Consider the following 22,133-nt stretch of genomic DNA (forward strand, 5'->3'; position numbering starts at 1 on the left):
CTAATCTTAATATTTCTGTTTAAGACCTGTATAGTATACACACACATATATATATATAGTTAGTTAAAGGTCTAATCTTGACTCCACCTTCAGTCAGTCAGCTCAGCTGAAAATTTTACATACTATAAATAGAAATCTTCTAACAATGTCAGAAATAATATGAATAAAGGAAATTTTTGTTGAAATTTAGTATTTATAAAAAATATAAATAAGACAAAAAAAAAAAGAAAAATTCCTATTTCCATCAAGACATATTTATATAAAAAATAGCATTAGATAAAAAATAAAAGAAAAATAAAAGTTTATTTCCAGGGTATAGAAAGTCTTTCTGCAGTTAAACAGGTTATGCTTCGGAACAGCAAACATGCTCGCTCCATTATTTAAAACTAAAAGATATACAAGAACAAAAACATCTTTGAAGCAATGGTTGAAATGTTTAGTTACTTAACTCTTTATGCTTGGTTTAAGTCAACACAGGTGAACTAGCTTTCCTGAGAAAAAGATTATTTTTCAAATACTTCACCCAACATATCAGGAAAAAAAAAGAAAATGAAATATATATATATAAAAAAAAAAGGACAAAGTGGTTGTGACCCAGTATTTGAGAGCATGTGTCATTTGGGGCTGTGGTTTAACTGGCACTTAAGCACAGTAAAACTAGATTTACAGAAATAGACAGAAATAGAAACAAGAAAAATGTAGTAATTAATTTTCCTAAAATGGTATCAATTAACCAGTATTCTTAGCTATGTCTACTTATTAGCAGTGACAATGATTTTGTTCAGCTTGTCTCATGACAGCCTTTTATAAACATCAACTGGCAACACATTCAGTGACATCACTTTCAGCTTTAACCTTCATAGAAGAGTTTCATGGTTCATAAAACAGACAGGAGCAATGTTTGAACTGAGCAAAATGAAGCAAGAGAAATTGAAATAAGGAGAATCGAGGAATATATTTAGAATGAGAGTAGAACAAGTGTGTGAGAGAGAGAAAGAGAGAAAGAGAGCAAGAGAGAGAGAGAGAGAGAGAGAGAGAGAGAGAGAGAGAGAGAGAGAGAGAGAGAGAGAGAGAGAGAGAGAGACAGACAGACAGACAGACAGACAGCCAGACTGACAGAGATCAAGTGAATGTGATTGTGTATGTTTGAGAGTAAGTGAATACATGAGAATGCATGAAAATGAGTGTGAGGGCAAATGTATATACATAAATGTATGAGTGGTCAGGTATGTTTGTAGATGAAATGAGTGGATATATGTAAAGTTGAAGTGATTGGGTATGTGTGATTGGTAAGCATGTTCAGTTCAACAGTTTTAAATAATCTTTTTTTTTATGGCTATGTCATCAATCTCTAATACCAGGTACAACTTTACATATTGCATCAATTCTATACAAAGAACACTTGTATAAAGTTATAAGGACAAAACAGAAAGGGCTACCTGTAAGTTTCTGTAAATGCTACAGTATCAAAACAATATGTAACTCCATGTAAAATCACAAGGAAAATGAAGATCTTATAAGGGTATAATATATATGTATCATATATTAAAATATATATATCATAGTATAATATAAGGGTACAACATATTCTTTTCTACTATAGGTACAAGGCCTGAAATTTCTTTTTGCAGGGGAGGTCGTTGATCAAGTTGACATCAGTGCTTGACTGGTACCTATTTTATCAACTCCAAAAGGATGAAAGCAAAGTTGACATCAGTAGAATTTGAACTCAGAACACAAAGATGGATAAAATGCTACAAAGCATTTTGTCTGGTGTGCTGATAGTTCTGCCAACAAGCTCTATAAGGGCATAACATATCAAATCATAATATATAATGATTTTTTATCGTTTATTTGTTTTAGTTATTGGACTGCACCCTTACTAGGGCAGTGCCTTGAAGGACTTAGTCAAATAAATCAATCCCAGTATTTATTTTTAAGTCTGGTACATATTCTACTGGTCTCTTTTGGTGAACCGCTACATTACAGAGATGTGAATGAACCAACATTGGTTGTTAATTGGTGTGGAGGCAACCACATATACACCCCAACCCCCACACATACATTCAATATGCTTCCTTACAGTTTCTGTCTACCAAATTCACTCACCAGGCATTGGTCAGCGTGGGGCAGTAGCAGAAAACACTTGCCCAAGATGCTGTATGGTGGAACAGAACTTGAAGCCACACAGTTGCAAAGTTAGCTTCTTAACTATACAACCATACCTATTATAATCAAATATAGGGATTACGTATTTCAACTTTCACTTCTATCATCATCATCATTTAAGGTCCGCTTTCCATGCTAGCACGGGTTGGACGATTTGACTGAGGGCTGGTGAAACCAGATGGCTACACCAAGCTCCAATCTGATTTAGCAGAGTTTCTACAGCTGGATACCCTTCCTAAAGCCAACCACTCCGAGAGTGTAGTGGGTGCTTTTACGTGCCACCGGCACGAAGGCCAGTCAGGCGGCACTGGCAACGGCCACGCTCAAAATGGTGTATTTAATGTGCCACCCGCACAAGAGCCAGTCCAGGGGCACTGGCTATACTTCTTCATATTTTATCATATTTCATAGATAATTTTTTTTAAGATGCATATCTAACTAATCTTCGCAGGAACAGTATATTTGAAGATTCAGCATGATTCAGCAATGAATAAATAAAATTAGAGTCAATAAAATGTTTTGAGATGGAAAAGTTTTATCCAATTGAAAATCCAAAGAATTCTAAAATTAATATTAGTATATCTGGAATACCTTTACAGATGAAGAGACAATGCACAAAAATGAAATTTAACTCTACTTAACAAAAACTGAAAAGTGTCCTAAAAGAAGTCATATAAAAAATATGTATAAAATTGCTTTGAAAAATGAAATTATCAGCTCTGAAACTATAACAATAATTACAACCTTTGATTTTAAATAAAATGATATTCAGCTCAACAAAAACTATGCCATATATAATTTCAATCACTCCTTTAAAAAAAAAAAATAAATAAAAGGAAATAAAGCATTTTACAGATGATAAGAAACAAAAAGAACCGAAATATAGAGAAAATCAACTACATAACATGACAAAGACAATAATAATATGGATAAATGAATGGATATAGATAGATCAATGTCATACAACATGACACTCAAGATAATATTTGTTAGTGCCATGATACAGCATTTGCAAGCAAAGAAATAGCAGATATGTTGAGACACAGAATGGAAAATCACATAGATCTTATCTGTTCTATGGCACATGGAGGGTGACGGAAAGGAAGGTGAGGAGAGGAGTAACTGAACAGAAGAAAGCAAATGTAGTTCTTTTAGAAAACAGCAACAACACTGACTACAAGAGCAACAACAAAAGTACAACAAATAATTCCAGTCACAGTGAATCAAAATCTTAAGTCTATATTTACAAGCCAACTTTTATATAAATAACTTTTAATTGAATACATATACTATACATATGCACACACACGCATATGTATGTGTGCATATGTGTTTGAAAGTATGAGAAAGAGTGAGAAAAAGAGAGAAGTTAAAGTCAGCAGAATATGTACACAAAAACAGAGGTGCGCATGCACACACACACATATATACATATATGCCTAGAAATTTGAACACACACACACATGCACATATTTGTGGTTAATGGTTGACTTTGGAAATGAAAAAAAAAATTTTTTTAAACATGAAGTACTCAATTCGTTGAGTAGAGGAGAAAAATACCATTTATTAAATAAATGACTCAGACAGTATAGTACTAGTTGTCTCCTTAGAGAAGAATTCATCACTCAGACAAATTCTTTACTGACAACAGAACTAGCACTATAAGAGTCATTTGTTTAATATATATATATATATATATATATATATATATATACACTCAGAGTAAGAGAGATTTACAGTTTCAAACTAAAGTAAACTTTCAAAAGCAAACAGTAAGTACAATGTTAAAATAACTAGATGAAAAAAAAAAAAAAAAATTAAGTATAGTTCATTCAGTCATTATCTGCAGATATGAAACAAAATATGGGATATGAAGCTGCTGCATCTTCAATATAAATTGAATTTATTATCATTATATTTTTTTTCTGTCACCTCTTTGCCTTAATTAAAAGCATCATACATTGTCTTAGAAGTGATGCTAGTAGGACTGGTGAGAAAAAAATGGCATCCCTCTTCAGAATTTTTTTTAGAAAAATGAGAGAGAGAGAGAGAGAAATAGAGCAATGGTATTGGGTGGAGACACCACTGAAAGCAATTCCAAACCAAAATGTCAATGAAACTAAACAGTCAGGGGGAGGGGGTTATCAGAGGCTGGTAACTACCATAATAAATGAGCTGCTGATGAACCCATTTTCAGAAGTGGTAGTGGTGGTTGGGGGAGGGATGAATACTTCAAGAGACACAGGGGGAGTAACAAATCAAGTGAAACGAAGCAAGACCCTAAATATCCTTTAATCTGTCTAGCAAATAACATACTACTACTACTGCAACCGCCCTCCACCATCACCATTGCCACAACTATTATGACTACTACATTTTAAGAAGGCTAAATGGTGTGGTGCATGTTGGATGGGAGTTGTGATAATAATAAAAAACAGACTATATATATATATATATATATGTGTGTGTGTGTGTGTGTGTGTGTGTGTGTGTGTGTGTGTGTGTGTATAAAGTGAAAAAATTGCAAAAGAAAATTAATAATAATGATTTCTCATTTAAGCCGTAATTTTGAAGAGAAGGAATTAGTTGATTACACCAACTCTAGTATTTGACTGGCACTTTATTCTATCAACCCTGAAGTGATGAAAGGCAAACGTGACCTCCATGGGATTTGAACTCAGAACAGAAAGAGCCAGGAAAAATAATGTATGCATAATGATATCAACTGTTTCTAATTTAGGCACAAGGCCATCCATTTGGAGTGGATGAGGTCAGCCAATGCCTTTGACCCTAATACTAAACTGGTACTTTTTTAATATCAACACTGAAGGGATGAAAAGCAAAATTGGTCTTAACAGAATTTGAGCTCAGACCATAAAGAGGTAGAAAAATCACTGTGATGTATTATTTTTCCTGATGTTTTAATATTTCTGCCAGTCCACAACCCTTTATAATAATCATAATAATAATTGTTGGTAACATTTCATTAATCTGTTTTTTACTGCCACAAGAGTGATGACTTATGGGACACAATTTGGACAGTATGCAAAAGATGTTGACGGGTTTATACAGGAGTCAGATGAATGAGAGAAAAGTAAAACAAAAAGACAGCGTTCTCTGAGAGGAAGAGCACCACATACAGCCAATAAGGAACAGTACATGTCATGGGGTACCCTGATGACCAAAGGGTAAAATTCACTCTATCAGCTGTTACTCCCTGGTTTATAAGCATCTTCTGAGAGGAAGTACACTTACTTGGAGCCATACTTGCCACTGTCACTCACATTTCAACATCTTCATCTTCTGCTTCAAGAGGAATCTGAATTGCCAAAGGGGAATGTGTCTGTCCTCTGTCCTCTCTGTTGCATCTACTACACAACCTATATTGTCTTAATCACTAAACAGAGGAAAACTGCTTGATTAAAGTAAGGTGAAGGGTTGATTTTTTTCACAATGGACATGGCTAATAATTAGTTCTGTTCAACAAATCTCCACTTGCTAGCAATGGTTGAACATTAAATGAGGATATGCAAAATGGCTTTATCACTCTATGCACAGCCTGGATAAGACCAGCTGACAGCATTCCACAGCCTATAGAATCTTAAACCAGCAATATCCTTTGGAGGCATTGTTAACTTCCTGAAGTCATCCATAATCCTCAGGTTGAAAATCCTCCAATACAGACCAGCAAGTTGATTTTCATTGCTGCCTAGAATTCTCTCACAAGTTATCATTCTTCTCCACCACTAATCCTTTATAAGAACGCCAATGTAAAGGTTCCAGAGGCTACATGACCCATCTGGCAGAGGGCTGTGTATGCCTTACACCACTCATGGTCTTTTCTTGAACTAAGATTATAGCATTATTGAAGAGTCAAGTTGTGACAAAATATACTTGACAAATAGTGATCATGCCCATCCAGCAATCTTTGCAAATGCTACAGTCTTGGCACATGTCTGCACATCAACCACAGCATACTAAACCCTTCACAAAGCAGGTGTTGTCAGCAAATAAATCACCTGATGAGTATAGGGTTCTCTTCTACAAGAAGCAAAACAGCAGAAGTCCCAATCTAATAAGGTGAGAACTGGTGAAAGGCATGATAATTAGGTGGTAATATATATAATGATGAAGGTGGCAAGCAGGCAGAAACATTAGCATGCCGGTATTTCGTCTGTCTTTATTTTCTAAGTTCAAATTCCGCTGAGGTTGACTCTGCCTTTCGTCCTTTTGGGGGTCGATAAATTAAGTACTAGCTGCATACTGGGGTTGATCTAATCAACTGGCTCCCTCCCCAAAAATTTTGGGCCTTGTGCCTGGAGTAGAAAAGAATATATATAATGATGATTTACGCATCTGCTATCTCTGCCTGACCTTTCAGAAATGGCTTTCACTCAACCTATTTGTAGTAGAGACTGGCTACTCTACTTGTAACTCAGTTCTATTCCTGACTACTTGGAAATTTGGACTGAACCAGATTCCAATCATTTTAATTGGTTCAGCAATCTACAATGCTGACTGGTAATATGGACTTCCCTCTCCAGTTGACAAATAAACTATACAATAAAGGTTTGTAAATTATCATGAATGTGCATTCATAAAGCTTGTAGCTAAAATTGCTGACCTTCAGAAAAGTAAGGGGTATTTTCATTAATGAAAGATTAATGAGCAGGGAAAAATAAACCATAAAACTATGAAAAATATAAATAAAATGTTTTTAATTAGGCATGAAACCTCAGGCAAGTAGAGGTAAGTGTCTTGCTCAAAGAGAAACCACAACACCTGCAATGAAATCTGAACACCAACAAGAATAAGATGGGAAGAGTATTTTGGTAATTAGTGCCAAGATTTCTGATATTTCCTCACAACAATTCAATAGTTGCTGCCAAAGTCTGTTTCCACAGCCCTGATGGTTGAATTAGCTACCATAATAAATGACATCAGTGGAACTGCTTTATTGAATAGGGCAGAGAAAAGAGAATGGAAAAAAAAGGTAAGTAGGATCACCTTTGACATGGCAACAATGAGCTGAAAGTAGTTTGGATTATAAGTTATAAATAAACAGAACTTGTTAGTTCAATTTACCAACCAAATTTTAAATTCTACTTTTAATATTATTATTATTACTATTATTATTATTATTATCCATATTCATATTCCCAAGGTCTGTAAAAATTGCATTAATATTTATGTCAGGGTCAATAGACTGACAGACAGTCTGAGTGAGTAATGAAGAGACAATTCAGGCTATCAATATTCAATATTATGACAACTACTGCTGCTGCTGCAGATTAATTAAGAAGGATACTTCCAGCAAGCCAAGTGTGTGAGCTGATTTTGGTTCCTGGCAGAAGCCATTTTCACTTGAGTACCACAAATAATTATTCTTATGAAATGCATCAATGACACAGCTTCATATTTTCATCCTCTTAAAATATAAAGGCCTTTATGCCTTGTAAAAATAAATCCTAAATAAACAAACAATTATTTGATATTAATTATCTTTCTTAAAACCAATTCTCTACTTTTAAGTCTTTAAGAAAAGCGTGATTGACATAAAATCTTACTTCACCTCCCTAATAAATCAGTAAATATTTTGTCAGCGCATGATGTCAATAATTTTATGCTTCTGCAGCAACATTTACTTTTTAATTTCTTAAATCATAAAATTTGTTTCACTGCCCAACTGCAGCTGGCTTCATTTCACACATCACTTATACTTTTGAGAAATTCATGATTGCCTCAAAATCTTAACATTTCCTATTTCTCTGACTAAAACTTTGTACCTATTTCAAAAATCTAATATCCTATTTTTAAAATTCTGAAGTGAGAATCATGGTAGTGGGTGGTATATTTTGTAACTCGGTATTATCCATTGTAAATAAAATAAAAAAAAAAAAGCTCATATACCATGAGTTTTGCAGATGTTAAATTATATTCTTGAGCAAGGCACTAATCTTTACTTGGTCAGTAGCCAAGCTGATGTCAGTGTGGTATGATTGTGCTTTATCTAAATTCATACTAACAAAAGAGAACGATTCTGGTGCCTAAGCAAATGAAGATCTCCATAACAACCATGCTAATCTGGTGCCAAAGAAAGGTGTATATAACTGAGACTAGCAAACAGAATTGTGTATATGTGTATTTGAGATATATATATATATATATATATATATATATATATATAGGTATAATTATGCATTAAAATAGCCAATGGTTAAATAAATATAACAAGCACTATTTTGCTCAACCTGGCAGCAAGAGCTATTCTCCAAAAACAGACAAGTGAAAGAAACAAAATTACATATCTTTAAATTCAAGATACTAATTGTCTTTGGGGTGGGGAGAAAAAATATTTGCAAATTAATTTCTTAGAGATTTAGATAAGAACAATTATTCTGAGTTTAATATACTTCAGAATAACAAAGTAAATTATATATCTGAATTAATCTAAAAACCTATGTTGGTATCTTAAAAAAGACTTTTTTAAAAAAAAGAAAGAAAAAATTTCCAAACCACCTTCAGTTTCACTACAAAATCTTGTAGTAGTACCCACCCATTTAGCTGTGGCCATGCTGGGACACATGGTACATAAAAAGATAATGCTCCACTCTTTACTGGAAAAAGTTCTGCAACAGTTCATAATATACAAAACATTTCTATACACACACACACACACACCTTGCCACCATTAAATATATATTGAATGCATATACATACATTATATATTCAATGGTGGTAACATACTGGTGTGAAATGCAATTAAGCAAATCAAAGTACTCAATACTATTTGTAAAAAGTGGAATATTTAATACTATATCACCTTAGGATCTGGAATATGAAACTCCAAGTTAAGAGGTCTTATGGTAAGACAAAGATTATAGTAAGTAGGAAAAATAACAGGACTGTTCTTTTCAGGAAAATGGCTTTGCTTGATATGTAGTAAAGGAGTAGGTATAAGCTTCATAATCTAAACCCAATGCAAGCTATGGGCATATAAGAAATGTAGAGAAATTATAAGCAAACTAGAGAATGTAAGCTTAATATGTGATAGATACACTGATGCAGTTTGTACTATGAGCACACCAGAAATAGATTCTCTTAAATGCTTGGATGGCTCACTAGAAGTTGTTAATAACTTTTGTTACCTAGGAAAGCAAAGTAGCCTGAGTAAGAATTGGTTGGAGTTCAGGGAGCTACTTCCAATGTTAGCAACAAAGGCATTTTCCCTCAGAGAGAAGGGCAGATTGTATGATATTTGTGTAAGAACTGTGATACTGCATCATAGTCAGTCATGGACCTTGATTGTAGAGGATTTGAGAAGACTGGAAAAATAAAGCAAGCATGCTCCATTGGAAGTGTAATGTAAGTGGGCATGAACAGTATAGTACAAATGTGCTGAAACAAAAACTGGGCATAAAAGAAACAAGATGTAGTGTGCCAGAAAGAATACTGCACTTGTATGGACAGGCAATGTATTTGAAAGAGGACAGTTTCATAAAGAAGTGCCAATTACTTAATGTAGATAGCGCTTATGAAAGAGAGAAACTCAGGAAGACGTTGCATGAAGTGGAGAAGGCTTACTTTCAGGGCCTTGAGCCTCATAAAAGATGATAAAGAACCAGAATGACTGGTGATATGTGGTTCACAAAAAAACCTGGCCAACTCAGTGAAACTGAGTTCTGGAAGCGCTGTGCATGTATACATGTACACGTCTGAGCCTTTCACTTAATTTCCTCTTCAAGGCACTCCCACCACCCATCATCCCTCTAACTACCACTCTTCCTTGAAACCACTTACTTCTCTTACAGCTAAATGGGTGGATACTACTTGTCCATCCTACATCTATTAATACTGTTCTCTCCACCCACACTTTACATTGATCAGCCCCATTTCCACTGAGACATCAAATTATCTCACCTCCACTATCATGTCTCTCACAATCCTCATACACTACACCTGTTTCTGTCTATGGCCTCCACACTCCCACAACCTACCCAATCACATATCATCTCTCTCTCATCCTCCTCCTGTCTACTATATCATCATTACTATTCTGCTGTTCTCTCCACCTTTTTTTATGCACTGTCAGTCATCTCCTACTTCTCCCAGCCCATGCATTAGTGGTCATCCTTCACACTTTATCCATCCTTAAACCCCACCCAATCTTTATAGTTGTTGCCTATTTCCCCTCCCCTATTACCCATCTCTCACTCTCCATACACTCCTGCGACATCCACTCATTCACAATCCTAGTTCCTCTTTCTCACTCACTTCAGCTCACTTTGTATCTCGAGGGTCCACTCACACACCTCATCACTACTATTTTTATCTCCTTCCAGCTGCACCTGATCACTTCCACCCTCTCTTCCAAAATATGAGTAGTCATGTGGCTGCAGCAAGAAACCTGTTCTGCACTGATCTCTTACCCCCTCATCTCCTATCAAAAAGCTGCCTCCTCAGTGTTCATAGTCTCGCAAACTGCATGTTTTGGTGGCATAAAAAAACAAAGCACCCAGTAATGCTATAAAGTGGTTGGCATTAGGGAGGATATCAAGCCATTGCAACAAATCATGCCAAAGCAGGCACCCAAGCATGATGCAGTCCTTGGGGCCCATCGGATCCTGTCAAGCCATCCACGCCATGCCATGATGATAATGATGATGATTACAAATCCTTATTTTTATTTATCTACAGTCTTCAAAGACAACAAGAGTAACACATTGGACATTGAACAACTTTTAAACTGTTTGAAGAAATCATATGATCAGGAACTTAAAAACAAAAAATAACAGAACCAATGGTAAACAATTAAAATTGCACTATAATCATGGATATAAGTGTGAATATTTGAATGTGTTGTGTGTGTGTGTGTGTGTTCATATGCATGCTGTTACAGATTTATTTAAAGAATTGCTTTGAAGTAATGAAATATAGGTAGTAATTTTTTTCTTTCCATCAGCCAGTCTACGAGATGCGTTTTCTGTTCACTGTATTGCTTGCTCTCTAATTCTCTAATATTAACATTTAGCTGAAAAATCAGTCACCATATTGAACCACTACTGCTATCACCTGCCCACCCACTCACCCAAACACCATCACCTGCACTACAACAACCACTGCCAATATCATTGTCATTAAGATCATTATACAATTGTTCCCAGCTCAAGTATCAATGGCAGCACCACATTCATTTCCTGAGACTGATTGCAGATCACACTAGGCGAAATAGTGTAACAAACACAACAAAGAAGGCAATGATTAATTTCTCTCTTCAATCAACTATATTATATTACACTTACCAATTTACTCTATTACAATGTACCATGTACTCAAAGATCATATCTGTAACATAGCTAACAGAACCTAAAGTAAGGATTTAGAGGCCTCTTAATTACCACATTTAAAGCTTACACCATATAAAGATGTATGATTTATATAATGCTGAATCCTAATTTAAGATGGTTATTTATGTGTGTATTCATACACAGCTACAGCAAAAAGAAAAATGAACTTATAGTAATATGAGTGAAAGTTTACAAGTCCCATAGTAGTCAGCATTTTGGTAGTCAATGTTTTTAGTTACCAATTACTTTTCCTAGAAATCACCACTTAGTGATGAAAGCAACCAGAAGAGTGAAGTGTAAATTTCCACCTGCCATCAATGAGTGGTATATCACAAGTACCAAAACAAGATATGCTGAATATTATAAGTAAACTTCAATATTGGTTTACAAAATAAGTGCCATGTGTTTTAGATACAGTGTACTCTGTTTACATAGTGAGTAGAAAATATGAAAATAAACATATATTCTTTTCTGCTCTAGGCACAAGGCCCGAAATTTTTGGGGAGGAGGACCAGTCGATTAAATCTATCCCAGTCTGCAACTGGTACTTAATTTATCGACTCCAAAGGATGAAAGGCAAAGTTGACCTCACCAGAATTTGAACTCAGAACGTAAAGACAGATGAAATACAGATAAGCATTTCACCTGGTGTGCTAACATTTCTGCCAGCTTGCTGCTTTGAAAATAAACATATATTGCATAAGTGTATTTGTAGCTCAGTAAGGTGGACTTTAATTTCAATGGTGGACTTAATTTGTCACCTGTTTAACACCACACTTGGTTCTTGAGTACTTTTAGCAGACTGCACACCATTGTAAGGATTCGGATTTGATACCTATTCTGAAAATATCAGAATCCTCTCCTCTTCTCACCAATAGTTGCAGAGGCTCAGTGAGAAGGTCAGGGGTAAGCACTGCCCCTTGTCCTTTGACTTGGCCATCGTAGAAAGAAAAAGAAAAAAAGAAGGGTGCCTGAACAATCCTCCCCTGACTGAGTCTCATAAGAAGATTTGTTTAGAATAAAATATGTAATTTTGTATTCATTGATTTGGAATTATATTTCTTATAGCAAAAATATTACTGTTATAAGACATGCAGTTTTAGAGTGTTGGTTGATGTGAGAATCAGAGTATTTAGCAAGGAACAAAGCAAGAAGGTTGGAATATTGGAACAAAATAGTATTTGTTAATAAACAGTAGACAGTGGTAGTACATATTAACTATGACCTTGCCTTTGATAAAGTTTATAGCAACTAAACCACTACAGCGTTATGATAAAAAGAGAGACTGAAAACAGTTGACTGCATGGATAAATATCACAGGTGAAATTCAAACATAATCTCCATTAAAGTCACATCTAATAATCATATTGATTAAACGATAGATACACATATACATACACACAATATCCATGCATAGAACCAATAACAACATCAAAACAGGACACCTACAAAATGAAATCTATTTGGATAAAAATAACACATCTATACAAAAGAATATGAAACTATAAGACAGATACATGGTAAAATGCCTAGCATTATATTATCAAGCTTTTATGCCAGACAACATCTTTCTAGAATTTAGTGGAAAGAAATATCTTCAATAGAAAAATTCAAATACATTACAATGAGGTTTTTCCATTTTTTTTCCCAACTTAAACATTAACCTTTCAACTATAACAGAAGTATCCTACATGTTTCAATGGGAAGTTGCTAAGAGACCACATAAAGTTCCCAACAAATTATGCTTGATGTTTATCTGCCTATACAATGAGTTATTACTATTAGCCATATAATGAAAATGTGACAACACAAAATATTACAAGCACATGAACAATAAATAGCATCCTTCTAATGTGCATACAAACAGAAAATAAAATGGAATGGCCTCCCCATGTAGTATTGTAGGCACGAAATGGACAGGGTTGGGAGCTGAGGGCCGGGTTGGGTTGGGGAGACAATCACAGCTTGAGTGAGCTATTTTAAACTCATACTTAGGTGGAATCTGTAGTTCCCTGTTTTGTCTGTCTGTATCTGTTTCTCTGCTTCTGAAATACAAAGAGTCATAGTAAATTGTCTTATAATCAACTTGAAAGATGTCCTTCAAACACACACACACACACATACAAATACGATGAAGAACAAAATAAATAAATAAATATATAAATAAAACATTTAATATTTCAGGGCGAAGCAGAATAATAATTAACAAAAAAAAAAAAAAAAAGCTTATCTGAGGCAGTTTGGCTGGGAACAAACTATAAAGAAAAAAAAAAACAACTGACTTTCATGTAAGAAAAGTAACAACTAGAATACTGAGAAAACTTTTACAAAAAAAGCAGAGAGAGACTATCAGATAAAGACTTTTTAAGATAAAGGAAGTATAAAATCTACTTGACATGATTTCCATCATTATTACTGAGAAGACAGGTAATAAAATACTGATGCTTGTTGTTCCAGAACTTTGTTTCAGTTACAAGAAAATACGCAACAATATTAGAATATTGAAAACAGGATTTTTCTCTTCATTCAGCATTTTTAGATTAGTTAATGCTAACCACACCCCAGATAACTCATTGACTGTGATGTCACATTAATGTAAGGTTTATTAACGTGTGTGTGTGAGAGAGGGAGAGAGAGAGAGAGAGAGAGAGAGAGAGAGAGAGAGAGAGAGAGAGAGAGAGAGAATTTAGCATCATATCAAATCTCCAGCCTCAGAAGCCTTTGAAGCAATGATAAAACAAAATCTTCAGTGCCAAAAATTGCCAGTCTTCATAAATACATGCTGTTATAACTAATTGTCTTTCTACATTTTTGTTTTTTTTGTTTTTCTCCTTTCCCAAGATTTGGCTGCAAGTAAGTATGAAGGTGGCTAAATGATGAGTGAGCTGTTAAGACTTGGTAACTGACTGATCAAAGTTCTCTACAACATACCACGTAAGATTATCAGTTTCACACTGAACCACAGACTTGGTGTTAGGATCATAAGCAAAATCTATTTACATTGCATTCTTCAGGCTACATTGAAAATACATATTTCACATTCGAGTGTTCAGTGTTAGGAACAGTACTCAATGCTAATAAGAAAACTCACATCAAACATTTGTGCAAATACTGAAGTTGTTTTTAGAACCAACAAATTCATGCTAAAATGGAGAAATAAGATTTATTTAGAAATATATGAGCATGCATACTTCTCATATACACACAAACCAAAAATATTGTTATGGGCAATGTGGAATGTGGTCTTTTAAAAGCCATCAGGTAATTAAATTTCGGAAGAAATTTTTTTCTTAAATGATGATTTATTTGACTAGAAAGTGTTAGTATATTCTAATTTAAGAGTAAATATGATATGCCATAAGTATATGTCATATATTTTGTCATATCATATAAAATATAGTCACATTATGACCATACAAAAGTAAAGATGGTATCACACTACATCGATATAACTGTCACTTTGTCATATCATTGTTATACAATAGTAGATATAAAATCATGATTTGTTTTACATAATGCTACATATAAATATTACAATAGTAACAAAGTAATATGAATTTCATGGAACTTAACTCTAGCTTTGTTTTCAAAATCAATCTATTTTCTTGCTCTACTTAAGTTTTCTCCAGCTCAGTCATTGCTCAAAGCTGTGTGTGTGCATGCATTGTGTAGCAATATGATGCTTAAATGTACCCATCAAAATATGACGGACTGAAACAGAAAAGATGAGGCTAGCTGTACACTTCTCTAGTAACAAGAAATTAATTGCATACATGTAATTACAGTTCCAGACAAGCTGCTGCATTATCAGCCATGGAAGAACAGTAAATACAAGTAGGATTTACAAGATAAATAATACTAACAACAAAACCTTGATTTCTCTCCAAATCATTTCACAAAAAGGGAGAATAAACAGTCCATAATATTACTAGAACAAAGAGTTGCATACAAATGAAAAATAAAAAGTAAATTTCAACATGAAATGTCATGAAATGCTTATTTAAACCTACAGCTGATAGCTTTAATTAATAGATGGAAGAATTAAAATAAACCCATATCAAATGCAGAACTTATAATTACTGCTTAGAAAAGACTAATTAAAATAGTCCAAGAATACTTGATTTTCACATTTAGTTCATTCTCTCCCACCACAGCCAGCTGTTTATAGAAGAAATACTTTTGCTATCTTTGATTTATATTCAGTTCAACAGAATATTAATTAAAGTTTAAACCAGTTAACAATGCCACTAACTTAAGGGAATTGTTTTAATTGGTATATCATTTTTGATTTTACTTTGTGCTGTGCAATTCAACAACTCAGGCCTGTAAAGTAATGATTAACTTCTACATGCAGCATGGTTTCAATACCTTATACATTTTCATTCTAGCAAGGACTATTAATATTTCTTAGTAACAAAGAAAAGGAACTGCATTGAAACTGTTCTTCATTAAACTTAATGAAACATGAGTTTTAGTTCATAAGACACTGTATTTCAACATTATTAATGACAAATAGAACTTATACACACACATGTATACATACATTTGATTCACACATGTACATGCATACATATACAAACATATACATGTGTATATAAGATGTGGGAAAAAAGAAGGTTACAAAACCCCAGAAAATCTCATACAAGCCATTCCTTAGAGACTCAACTTCATAACATTAATGGAAGGAACAAACCAACTCTTGGATAAGAGATCTGTGAATCCCAAAAACATTTCTCAATGATTGTTTTCCTGGCCTCAATGGAAAGTTTTATTATTTTCATTTTGGGTCCTAGTTACATTATTTTCAAACATCAGAAGGATCTAAAATTTTAAAACCACATTCGATAGAATACTTGTAGAGTATAAAGCTAAAATATATAATAAACCATATCCTTCACCAATATATATTTGTTACAGTTTTAATATATTTTGGTAGTAGATAGTTGTCAGATATCTTTATATGATGTTATATGTTAATCGTACATTAAATGCGAAGAACTATCCCAAAAGTTTAGAGAAACACTGCTGTGATAGATAGTTTGAACAGATGCGAATTTTGATCATCCGTTGTATAAATAAATGCTAAAATTAGAAAGAGAAAATATGTTCAATTAGAGCAAAATCTTGACCTATTTTGAAATGTTTGTTCTACGTAATATCTTAATTGATTATCAACCAGAAATCTCTTGAACATTTCACAAACTTTTTAAAATTTTTACTTGGATAAGATGTGCAAGCTAATCTGACATCAGAATATTATCAGGATTGTTAAAATTAGTGGAATAAGTGTTTTCATAGCTTGTAAACTGAATGAGCATCCTTAAATTAATCCAGTCAAGTATATTGAACTAAAATATTTACTAAACATCTTAATAGACAAAACTTTCATAATAAATGGATAAAATAGATGATGTAAAAAGAAAAAAAAAAATTGTTTGAATAAAGCTAATTACAGTAATGAAAAAAAAAATCATTTCAAAATTTCAGGGTCCAAATTCAATTTACTATAGCAATAAACAAATCCTCAGCTGTTAAAAACTTCAGCCATTAGAGTTCGAGATTTAAGTATGTAAAATATAGGAGAGAGACTCTCTGCAGCAAGACTGCTTGCGATGCAGTCAGATGTGTAGATGTGATGATGACTAACTACACACCAATTACTAATTTTTCAATGGCTACCAACAGCTAAATTTAGCTGTATGAAATTTATCAAAATTTCAAGCAAGTATCAAACAAATTGTTAATTTCTAAATGAAAGTAATATGTTGGTGCATTTAGACTTTTGTACAAAACACTTTGGATAAAATGCTAAATTTATCTCGTTTAAAGCGGTTGGGGTAAAAGGGAAGGATAGCATTATCCAAAAGTCTGGCTTCGTAGTTACTTTTGTAAAAGTTTTTTTTTTTCCCCAAGTAGATATAACAAAAGTATGGAAATATATGCACACACATGTTTATATATTTTTTTTTGTTTATAGTTTTAGCTTAGAGCTGCGGCCATGCTAATGCACCGCCGTGGATATGTATATATAAATAATTAAATATATATCATGGTATCAACCAGACTTTCAGATGTTGTCTAATGTGCTTCATATTGCTTTAGCTTTTGAATGACTCCACCTCACAGGTTAAGCAAATAGGCCTTGGTTGGAAGACTTATTCCATTACAGGATTACCCATTTGCAGTTGAGTGGACTGGAACAACCTGAAATGATGTGTTTTGCTCGAGAACACAATGGGATTCGAACCCATGATCTAGCAACTGTGAGTGCAATCTCCTTCTTATCACCAATACTCATCAGTTTCCAAGTAAGGTAATATTTCCCCATGTTCTTCAAACACAAAAAGCACAATGGGTAGGCATGACTTCACGGAACATTGCAAATGAACGACACCACTTGTAACATTTTGACAGCCATTTACAACTAGCATCTGATGTCAAGATAAGGATACACACATGCACACTCATATATGTATGTGTGTGTGTATGTATATATATATATATATATATATATACACACACACACACACATATACTTACACATATCTATAATGGTTTTTTAAAAATTATTGTCAACTAAATCCATTTACAGGTTCTTGGTTGGCCCAAGACTATAGAGAACATTTCTTTAAGGTGGCATGCAGTGGGACTGAATCCAAAACCATATTGTGAAGTGGTGCTTCTTGGCCTTTTGGCTAAGATCAAAATATGCATATATACACACACACACACACACACACATATATATATATATAGTGAAAGTTAGTGAGCTTTTATTGAAAACAAGGGAAAATATCTGAAGAAATTGCAACCAGAGTTCAAAGAAGGTATCCCTTTTATAAATGGTTACTTTTATCAGATTAATTCATGTTTACAACTCTTAACCAGTGTGAATTGAGAGTGGCATCTCATTCTAAAATTTACTACCTAAAACATAGAGCTATGTTAATTTTTAGCTCCTGTTTGAATCTCCTATGGCATCTTTGCTGAACAAAATATCTATAGCAATTAGGATCTTTATACTAGGTTTACAAGGTGGTAAGTTGGCTGAATTGTAAGAGTATTGGATTGAAAACTCTGTGGTATTTGTTTTGACTTGCTGTTCTTGAGTTCAAATCCCACCAAAGTCAACTTTGTGTCAAACTAAAACAAAGGCAGCATATTTCAACAGAAATAGAGAAAGAAAATAGTTAACTATCACCACTTTATAACTACCTTCCTAGATGGCATGGGTTCAAATTACCACAGTTCAAATAAATTTTTTATTAGGAATTATTGCCCTCCTAGATAGGTCAGAGGACTGTGTCTTGCTAGCACATTCCATTTCAGTAGGTATCTGTGGCAGCATTTTTTCATAGCACCAACACAAGAAAAGATTGTCAAATTCTCAACCAGATAAAAGGGTCCTCTCAGCTTACTAACCAAACACTTTAGGGAGTCTTTAATATATATATATATATATATATCATCATCATCATCATCATCGTTTAACAATGATATATATATATATATTTCATGTAGTCTTTCAATGAAAGATACCAGATGTATAAAGACAACCAGCACAGATAGAAAACAAGGTAAAATATTGTTTTCAACATGAAAATGTTCCAAAGTGATACTTGCAACTAGTTTTAAATATTATATCTGTCATATGAAGCTAAATGTGGTTGAAATTTTAGAAAAATGTTGGAGTAAAACAAAAAATTTAAAACTTGGGGTGCAAAAGTGAAGCCACTTTATATTTGAATTGAAATTAAATGATGGATCTTATTTACCATGAACTTCACTTTTGTATCATGTCAATTATTAATACAATACTAATATAGTTATTATTACTTAAATGCATAAAACTTTGGATATGAAATAGAAATAACAATAGAATTAAAGAATTAGTTCTCCTTATAAGGAATTGATCACAGGTCACAGGTTCTATTCGCCACAAATATATCAGTGTACAAAATAGCCATAGATTAAATATTAGTGTAAATAGTTCTAATTCTGTTCATTATAGATGATTCTTTTCCAAATGTAAAATCCTAGTAAAAAAAAAATAATAATATTTTTTGGAAAGTCCTTAAAATCTACCAATTGTAATAAAGTTTGTATCAAAAATTTAGCCATCTTAAAGCTTTCAAGTACAATCTATCTAGCAGTGCAACACAAAATTTTGTGTAAGGCCAAAATCATTTGTTCTCTGTAAGTGTTCTTATGACATAATAAATAGCACTTCTCTTCATCTAACTGATGAAAGCATTTGCAACTAAGTTGTATGTTGTTCATTAGGGCTGTCAGTACTTGATAAGCTTTAACTCACTTATCACAAAACATGTAGTTCTCAAAACGACAAGAAATATTGGTTTAATATTCATGATTTTTAGTAGTGATGTGCTTACCTCTACAGAGCTTGCAGAATGAAGCTTAGATATAGTACAAACAGTCAACCACCAAAATGTAGTAGAAATGGTAGGCTAGACCAGTGCTCTACGACCGTTTTCACTTGCGGTACACTTATATTCTTTTCAAAATTTAGCGGATTACCTAAACTAAAAATATAACTAGAAGTATAGGGGAAAAAAAGTTATAGGTTACATTGCGACACACCTAGCATCGTCTCGTGGCACACCAGTGTGCCGCGACATACACACTGCGATACACCTAGCATCATCTCGTGGCACACTCTCCGAAACGCCGGTTGCAGAGCACCGGGCTAGACAACAGAAAGTGATTAAGAGAGCAGCTAGTATTCTAAAATTCTATAAAAGCTCACAAAGGTTGTCATTTGTCATCCCTTTTCTATGAAATTTTCGACAAATATCGTTCTGAATGTGTAGATTACGATTATATTGGAATTTAATATGGAAAAAGTAAAAAAACATCGAGGGCTTGCATGCATACATACATACATACATACCGACCGACCGACACACGGCACAATTTTTTTCGAAATTTTAAGTTTCAGTATGTAATGTGTGTCAGTATGTGTACGATACCACCACTTCTTTTTTTTTCTTTTTTTAATTAAATTCGGTATAACCGTAATATACACCATCTGAAAGAATTAGAAAATTTCATTAAAAAATACCCATTTTCCTGAAAGTTACGAGGAAACAAAGCTGACTCGAGTGAATTTCACAGAACTCCTCTCTCCACCACAAATTCCGATATAATCGTAATCAACACCAACTGGAGCATATTTCTAGAAAATTTCATTAAAAAATATCTATATTTTTCTGAAAGTTATGAGGAAATAAAATTGGGTAGGTATGCCTGTATTGTTTCTTTCTTTGAGAGACTAGTGTTATTTGAGGGAGATTTGTGCGCCTATTTCCTTTAAATCTGCTAGACCAAAATAAGACATGTTCATCGAGACTGGTGAAACAAACAATCTTAACTAACTATTATTATGGTCATCAGAAGCATCTATATGGTAAAGATAATGTTCTTCGAAATATGTGCAGGCAAATTTAGCGATGAGATATTTGGCTTCAGAACAAGGCTTAAGGAAGTAAATAGAAATCCAGTCCGTGTCAGTTCTGCTTAGCTAACCACACACAGAACAATAAACATCGTAAATGAATGTTTAACAGGGGATGATGCTTAAAACCTGAAACAGCAACTAACGATAACGATTCAGCATTCAGTAACCATTACATTGGCTTCCAATAGGTGTAGATCAGACTGTTTGCAGAGTTAAAAATAAATTACAAGGCAATCAAAAGTAAAATCTAAATTAAAAAATAAAAATATTCCTTGACACTAATTCTATTAACTAATAACTAAAGTGTTAAGTTTTGACAATGTAGGAACAGTATGCGCAGGTATTATTGCACAAACTATTATATTTGTTTTTGTAAACTCCTTCAGAATGATGGGAATCCACTGAAAAGGGGGAAAAAGATCTAGAAACAAACTCCAGGCCCTGATTTGGCTGAGAGTCAAACAGTTTCTCTAAACCGCCTGTTATTTTTTTTAGTTATTGTTGTTTTCGGTTGTTATTTATGTCCTTTACACATTTGTTTTTCTTTGTTCCTCTTCCCCACCGAAATATAATGTTAAACCTGTTTCTAATTTAAAAAAGAAAACACCTACAGGATTTTCTTTCTGTAGTTGAGTTTTATCTGTTTGCTATCCGGTCATAAGCAACAGGCAGTCTCTGTTGACACTTAGCTTACAGACATTTGCCTGGTTTCGCTGTGCTCCCCCGCGAAACTTCTCTACCGGATATATCGGAGGGAGAGGGGGGGGAGTTGGTTTAGTAAACAGTACTTGAATGTAAGTTTTACAGGTGACCCTGTTTACATTCATATGTGCACGCACGCAAGCACACACATACACGTATATAAACACATAGAGAAAGAAAGAGAGAGAGACATACACACACAACCTCAGCCGTAGCAGAGCAGCAGTGGTGGAGATTAGTGATTAGGATTTGAGGTGGGGGACCGGAGATTGCTTCACACATGAAGCAGACTGAATAAAGATTTATAGGAGACAAAAGAAGGGTGAGGGAGAGACTGGGACAGTGAAATGAAAACAAAATAAAAAGATATTAACAACAGCCCACCACTAATTAAGTGGCTCCATTATTACTAAGGCGTTTTTTCCATATATGTATAT

At 33.8% G+C, this 22,133-nt stretch overlaps 1 protein-coding gene across 1 annotated transcript in view; it reads right to left on the minus strand.

The window, feature by feature from the left end:
- Nucleotides 1–495: 495 nt before the first annotated feature.
- The window catches only part of LOC128247332 (transcriptional coactivator YAP1-like), a 55,451-nt gene continuing 33,813 nt past the window's right edge, over nucleotides 496–22,133 (minus strand). The window contains exons 2-3 of the mRNA XM_052966452.1: nucleotides 13,508–13,561; nucleotides 496–517 (exon numbers count right to left, since the gene is read on the minus strand). Coding sequence (XP_052822412.1) covers nucleotides 511–517; nucleotides 13,508–13,561 — 61 coding nt within the window. The 3' untranslated portion in view covers nucleotides 496–510. The remainder of the gene's footprint in view (nucleotides 518–13,507; nucleotides 13,562–22,133) is intronic.

The sequence above is a fragment of the Octopus bimaculoides genome, chromosome 3, assembly GCF_001194135.2.
Source record: "Octopus bimaculoides isolate UCB-OBI-ISO-001 chromosome 3, ASM119413v2, whole genome shotgun sequence".
Taxonomy (NCBI): domain Eukaryota; kingdom Metazoa; phylum Mollusca; class Cephalopoda; order Octopoda; family Octopodidae; genus Octopus; species Octopus bimaculoides.